Source organism: Amblyomma mixtum, chromosome 3 (assembly GCF_055824585.1).
Source record: "Amblyomma mixtum isolate Tamu chromosome 3, ASM5582458v1, whole genome shotgun sequence".
NCBI lineage: Eukaryota > Metazoa > Arthropoda > Arachnida > Ixodida > Ixodidae > Amblyomma > Amblyomma mixtum.
In genome coordinates this window covers 261250365-261257709 of record NC_143014.1, presented here as the reverse complement: position 1 = coordinate 261257709, position 7345 = coordinate 261250365, and the positions used below count along the sequence as shown (strand labels likewise).

General features: G+C 47.4%; 1 protein-coding gene across 1 annotated transcript; it reads right to left on the bottom strand.

The window, feature by feature from the left end:
• Positions 1-4082: 4082 nt before the first annotated feature.
• LOC149354584 (uncharacterized) lies at positions 4083-5081 on the bottom strand. The gene has a single exon (XM_089576007.1). The coding sequence runs from the start codon at positions 5079-5081 to the stop codon at positions 4083-4085; it is 999 nt and encodes a 332-aa protein (XP_089432133.1).
• Positions 5082-7345: the final 2264 nt, after the last annotated feature.

Below are 7345 nucleotides of genomic sequence, written 5' to 3'. Positions count from 1 at the left end.
CCACGACGACTCAAAACAGGTTTTCGCGCTGCGACGGCACGACTCGCTTCCGTTTTCGCTTGCACGTTAAACAGGCTTCATGCATACGGGGAGAGAGACCGCCGTACTCAGCACCGAAAGAAGCATGGTACAAGGAAAGGATGTTCGATGCCTCGTCTAGTGCCACCTGCCCCAACGGCTGATAAGCCCCATTTAGTAATGGATTATATAATAATAACTTATTATCATCGTCTTCAGTTTAAATGAAGGCGAAAATTTTTGGTGAATTCATGATGTACTATTTTAGACTCAGTCTGTAATATGTTCAGTATGTTGAGATATTCAGAGTACAGTATTTAAAATGAGAAGAGTATGTCAATTGCAATGGGAAATATCGTGTTTTGAATGGGCCGAATTGTATCCCCTTTCGGTTCACGCGGTCACTCTGTTCCGCAGGACGCCGCCACTGCGTTTTCAATAGAAGTCCTTAGAGTTGGCTACTGGAGACCGGATTCTGGGAACACGTGCGAGTCTTCGCGTCTGGTCGAAAAACAAGGTTTACTCTTTCCACTGCTTGGCTTGAGGCACGGTGCTCGGGTGTAGGCGGATCGGACATGCCGAACACGTCTGGGAATATCAGTCTTTACTCCGGTTCGTGGAAGTGGCGCTTCAGTAGTTGTGATTTTGCCTTGAATTAGTAATGTTTAATTACTCCGATCCGATCATGACTCAGAGGCTGACGGTGACCCGGCTTGGTGTCGATTCCGGACTCTCTGAGAGTGGGAGGCAGAGACCTCGCTTAATGGCGGGTTCAGCCTGATTCTGGCCTGATTCCGCAGTTTTAAACTAGTAGCTTGTGTGTTAGACTCATGAATGTCCGGAGGCTTACAGCGATCCCGCTTGGTGCGCACTCCGGCCTGCTTGAGAGTATACAGCTTTTCCTGGGCGCACCTGCTGCCCGCTTGGCAACATAATGTAAATAAATGGCCACGGTTGAAGAAAGTGTTGCCCCCTCTGCTCTCGCAACGAGTCGCTGGGTCAGCAATGAAGCGGAAAAAAAACATCGCTGCATCATTTAACCGCACTACTTGTTAAGGCGAATTTCTTCCAACAAAAGTCGCTTCCAATAACACGGATACGAGCTCTGTTGTCGCAGCACACACAGCTCCCTTTCAAGAGACCGAATGGCGAGAACTATTGCATAACCAGCGGCGGCACCGACGCGGCGCAAACATCTTCACTAGGAGAGACTCTCCATCCGTGCTGCGATGGGTCCAACCAGACACAGCCATTCAATCATCAACAATAATTTAAACGCGTTGGTTCAAGCAGACATGGCCAAATTTATATCACGACGTTGCAATGATTGCCACGCGTAGCCACAGATTTTCTCATTAACGCCAACTTTTACACAAAATGTGCAGTCCGCTCGCGGTGTTGTTCCGGACAACGTAAGTTTTCGTTTGCCAAGCGTGCCGACGGTTTTAGGACTTTAGTTCCCTTTTCGCCGTTTCTTGCGCTTTTCTTTTCCCTTAAATCCTAGATGTGGCTGCTGGTGCGCGGTTCTTTTATTCGTTTTATTTAGAACAAGGGCGCGGCTACGGAGAAGGCAGGTGGCTTCCCGCCATTAGTGTTCGCCCCCTGTGCCCCCTGACTGCACACACTCCCGTCTTCCACGTGAACCTTCGCCCTAAGAAGTAGCGCTCTAAACGGGAATTATATTGAACGGGCTGCACAGACAACAAACGTTAGCCCGGAGTACTGTTCGGGCCTCGACCCTCGCCCTTTGACCATGCATCTTGCCCTCCTCGCCCCCCTTTCGTGATGTCTTCTCTCCCTTGCCCTCAATTCATCATGTCTTTTCTCCCTCACCCTCGTCGTCACGAAGTTTCACACGCCGCCGTCAGTACAATAATGACTTGGGGCATATTTATAGTTATCCTGGCTCAAATCGCACGTCTTCTCCGTTTGGCATTTTCTTGTATTAAGCTAATAAGCTGTACCTCGCAACATAGAGGAACGGGAACATAGAGGAAGGAATATCTCTCCCCGCTGCTTTACGGGAAGCAACACCATAGTGTTGTTTTCCGTATTGAATTCCTTCGATACGAGCTACATGTGAGCGGCAGTTAAAATTGGGCGCAGAGTTAAGGCACCTACTGTATGTTACTCACTTAAATCGTCGCAGTGGATCGGCACTGATACACCGAATATTCCAGTCCGGATAGCACTGCGGCGGGATGGGCCCTCGATACCTATAAAGGGCGCCAGCATAGCTGTGGTGGCTTTCGACACCGTCGACGTCGTCACTGGAGCTCTCACAGCCAACGGGGAGATGCGTGCAGCGCAAAACCGGCGTTTCACCCCTGTCAAGACGGCGGGATAGGCCTTGGTCGCTTTCTGCAGCAAAAAATAAAAAATATAAGAGCGGCCCATATTGCACCCTCTACCTCAAACAGACTAATGGAACGGCCCCAGAGGCAAGAGGGAGTGAAGTTCGCCCAAGCCGAAATTATGCGCCACTCACATTCGATGAGCCACGTCGCCTGTGCGAATGCAAAGATTTGATAGGTGGTGACGGGGGAAAACTTGAGCGAAACCTTGTTCACAGATGTATATTTATTCGCGGCTCAGCGGCATGCAATCCACTTTTTGGTCCACAGAAACAGTTCCGTACAAATCTTCTTTTCAAGCAGGTTTTTTACGTCCGCAAGTTCGACACGGAGGAAGATTGCGCTCGCTCTTCACGTTAAATACCGCCGTTTGAATGAGGAATAACGGCTGCTCTTAGTTACAGGATGGTATCGGTCACTGAGTGGGATTGTTAGAGAATGAGAAGTCAGGTAGTGGTGTTTGAGGTAATTCTCTTCACTCCCTGCCGGCAAAGGGTTGTTGTAAGAAAAGAACAGTAGCGCAACCAAGAGGAACACAAGAGAGGACCACACAGGACTAGCGCTAAACTTCATCTAACTTTATTCACTAACAGCGCAGCAAATATAAGGAAAACCAGGAAACGTGCAGAGAGATACCAGTTTGCACACAACACTATCTACAGAACCGTTCAACATACGCAATTTCCGATTTGAAGAGGTTCACCGACGTATCGCTAACACAAGATACACCTCTCTTCCTTATATGAAATGCTTCCAATAGTTCCCTTGCCCTTGTGTCTTTGCTTCTACCTAAAATCTTTATCTCATGAAATCATGGTTGACACTTTTTGCAGTCCCTGCATCTTGCCTGTGGCAAATGTTCTGCCGCTCGAGGGCATTCATAACACTCAGCACAGTGCTGAGAAAGGTGTGCACCACTTACGTCCTTCACTGACCGGGCGTGCTCACCAGCCCTTTCATTGATGCGCCGCCCTGTTTGGCCCACATAGGCCTTCCCGCGTGACAGCGGTATTTCGTACACCACCCCGATGCAGCAATTCACAAACTTCTTTGCATGTCTGATGCGGCACCCACTCTTGTCTTTGCTCGCGATGCGCGCGCAGAGCTGTGCCAGCTTGCGTGGGGCCGAGAAAACAACCGGTACGCCATGTTTGTTGGCCACTTTTTTCAAGTGGTGGGCTACCTTGTGCACATATGGCACTACTTCAGGTTTCACAGCCGCTTTTCTGTTGTCACATGGCTGCGGCATCTTGATGTCTTTCATCTTGTTTAACAGGGCTTCAGCAACGCTGTGATTATTGTGCCAGGAAATCCTGCCGAAAGTAATCTTTCAACCTGCTTGTCATAGCTCCCTTGCATGGTATGATAACACGATTTCATGAGAGCCGATTCAAGGCAAAGCTTGGCAATGGCGCGTTTCACAGCTTTTGACTGGGCCGAAGCATACGGTAGTAGCTCCTTCTGTGCTCGCGGTGCATATTGCCAACATGAATGACCTTCACCCACACTGATGTTAATGTCTAAAAACTGTAAAGAACCCCCCACAGGCAGTTCATGCGTGAACCTCAATCCCCCTCCCATTTCTTTAAAAGTATTTAACACAGAGCTCACAGCGTCAGTGTACGTCAATTCATTCTGTTTTTTAAAAACTACCAGGAAATCGTCAGCATACCTAAAAACCTTCAGTACCCATTTCCTCGTTAAACTTAGTTAAAGGGCGCGGTCAATAGATGTTAGAAAAATGTTAGTTAGTACAGGCGCTACGCAGGTTCCAATGCAGGTCCCTTGTCTTTGGCGATAAAATTTGTTGTCGTAAGCGACAAACGTCACACCAAGGTAAAACTCAAGTATCTTCATAAAATTATCTATTGAAACCCCTGACGAGTTCTGAAGTTGAACAGCACCGCTCCCTTCTATAGCTTCTCTTACAGCTGCAAACAACTCACTGTGGGGCACAGAATAAAATAAATCTTCGATATCGACGGAAAACACATACCCAATGGAAGCATTTCCTTCTAGATAACTAATAACATCTTTTGAACTCTTGATATGAAAAGGACCACGTACAGAAAGATTATTGAGGTGCTTTTGCAGATATCTGCTTAGATTAAGCTGCCAAGTGCCGGTCTCGCTAACTACAGATCTAAAAGGCACTGACGGTTTATGCGTCTTCGCAGTAAAAAACACTGTAAGCGCATTCTTTTTACTGTTCGTAATGCTACTCGCAAGTCTGTCTAAATTCAAGTCTTTGCACATCTGGGCTGCCTTGCCTTTCACGCTCGTGGCACTGGATTTCACAGCAACAAAGTTCTTGGCAATAGCTTCAACAGCTCTTACTCCGAACTCTTCCTCGGTGAACACCACAAAGCCGCCCTCCTTGTCGGCTTGGAGAAGCTGGAGGTTATTTTCTCTAAAGTAGGACACTACTTTCGTCAAGGCATGCTTCCCAGTCCTTGTGTCACTGTTGCTCGTAGATCTCATTAACGCATCCACTCCATCCAGTAGGCATCTAGGATTGTTTTCTGCAGACGTCTTTCCTGCTATACGCCTATTCAAGGCCAGGAACTCATGTGCTTCAACTTGCGGCTCATGGCTGAACTTCGGTCCTTTGCTCAAAAGTTGGTTAACTTCACTAGGAAGGTGAACTTTCCCCACGACAGTTGCCGGTCTCTTTGGCTGCGTCTTGCCCTTCGTCACAGCAGTCCGCATCACTTGGTTCGCATCACACACTCAACCAAATGATGCGGACTGCTGTGACGAAGGGCAAGACGCAGCCAAAGGGACCGGTAACAGTCGTGGGGAAAGTTGAGCTTCCTAGTGAAGTTAACCAACTTTTGAGCAAAGCACCGAAGTTCAGCCATGAGCCGCAAGTTGAAGCACATGAGTTCCTGGCCTTGAATAGGCATATAGCAGAAAAGACGTCTGCAGAAAACAATCATAGATGCCTACAGGATGGAGTGGATGCGTTAACAAGATCTACGAGCAACAGTGGCACAAGGACTGGGAAGCATGCCTTGACGAAAGTAGTGTCCTACTTTAAAGACCTCCAGCTTTTCCAAGCCGACAAGGAGGGCGGCTTCGTGGTGTTCACCGAGGAAGAGTTCGGAGTAAGAGCCGTTGAAGCTATTGCCAAAAACTTTGTTGCTGTGAAATCCAGTGCCATGAGAGTGAAAGGCAAGGCAGCCCAGATGTGCAAAGACGAATTTAGACAGACTTGCGAGTAGCATTACGAACAGTAAAAAGAATGCGCTTACAGTGTTTTTTACTGCGAAGACGCATAAACCGTCAGTGCCTTTTAGATCTGTAGTTAGCGAGACGGACACTTGGCAGCTTAATCTAAGCAGATATCTGCAAAAACACCTCAATAATCTTCCTGTACGTGGTCCTTTTCATACCAAGGGTTCAAAAGATGTTATTAGTTATCTAGAAGGAAATGCTTCCATTGGGTATGTGTTTTCCGTCGATGTCGAAGATTTATTTTATTCTGTGCCCCACAGTAAGTTGTTTGCAGCTGTAAGAGAAGCTATAGAAGGGAGGGGCGCTGTTCAACTTCAGAACTCGTCAGGGGTTTCAATAGATACTTTTATGAAGATACTTGAGTTTTACCTTGGTGTGACGTTTGTCGCTTACGACAACAAATTTTATCCCCAAAGACAAGGGACCTGCATTGGAACCTGCGTAGCGCCTGTACTAACTAACATTTTTCTAACATCTATTGACCGCGCCCTTGAACTAAGTTTAACGAGGAAATGGGTACTGAAGGTTTTTAGGTATGTTGACGATTTCCTGGTAGTTTTTGAAAAACAGAATGAATTGACGTACACAGACGCTGTGAGCTCTGTGTTAAATACTTTTAAAGAAATGGGAGGGGGATTGAGGTTCACGCATGAACTGCCTGTGGGGGGTTCTTTACAGTTTTTAGACATTAACATCAGTGTGGGTGAAGGTCATTCATGTTGGCAATATGCACCGCGAGCACAGAAGGAGCTACCACCGTATGCTTCGGCCCAGTCAAAAACTGTGAAACGCGCCATTGCCAAGCTTTGCCTTGAATCGGCTCTCATGAAATCGTGTTGTCATACCGTGCAAGGGAGCTATGACAAGCAGGTTGAAAGATTACTTTCGGCAGGATTTCCTGGCACAATAATCACAGCGGTTGCTGAAGCCCTGTTAAACAAGATGAAAGACATCAAGATGCAGCAGCCATGTGACAACAGAAAAGCGGCTGTGAAACATGAAGTAGTGCCATATGTGCACAAGGTAGCCCACCACTTGAAAAAAGTGGCCAACAAACATGGCGTACCGGTTGTTTTCTCGGCCCCACGCAAGCTGGCACAGCTCTGCGCGCGCATCGCGAGCAAAGACAAGAGTGGGTGCCGCATCAGACATGCAAAGAAGTTTGTGAATTGCTGCATCGGGGTGGTGTGCAAAATACCGCTGTCATGCGGGAAGGCCTATGTGGGCCAAACAGGGCGGTTCATCAATGAAAGGGCTGGTGAGCACGCCCGCTCAGTGAAGGACGTAAGTGGTGCACACCTTTCTCAGCACTGTGCTGAGTGTTATGAATGCCCTCGAGCGGCAGAACATTTGCCACAGGCAAGATGCAGGTACTGCAAAAAGTGTCAACCATGATTTCATGAGAAAAAGATTTTAGGTAGAAGCAAAGACACAAGGGCAAGGGAACTATTGGAAGCATTTCATATAAGGAAGAGAGGTGTATCTTGTGTTAGCGATACGTCGGTGAACCTTTTCAAATCGGAAATGGCGTATCTTGAACGGCTCTGTAGATAGTGTTGTGTGGAAACTGGTATCTCTCTGCACGTTTCCTGGTATTCCTTATATTTGCTGCGCTGTTAGTGAATAAAGTTAGATGAAGTTTAGCGCTAGTCATGTGTGGTCCTCTCTTGTGTTCGTCTTGGTTGCGCTACTGTTCTTTTCTTACAACATGCACCATCTAGCCCAACAAAAAGTTC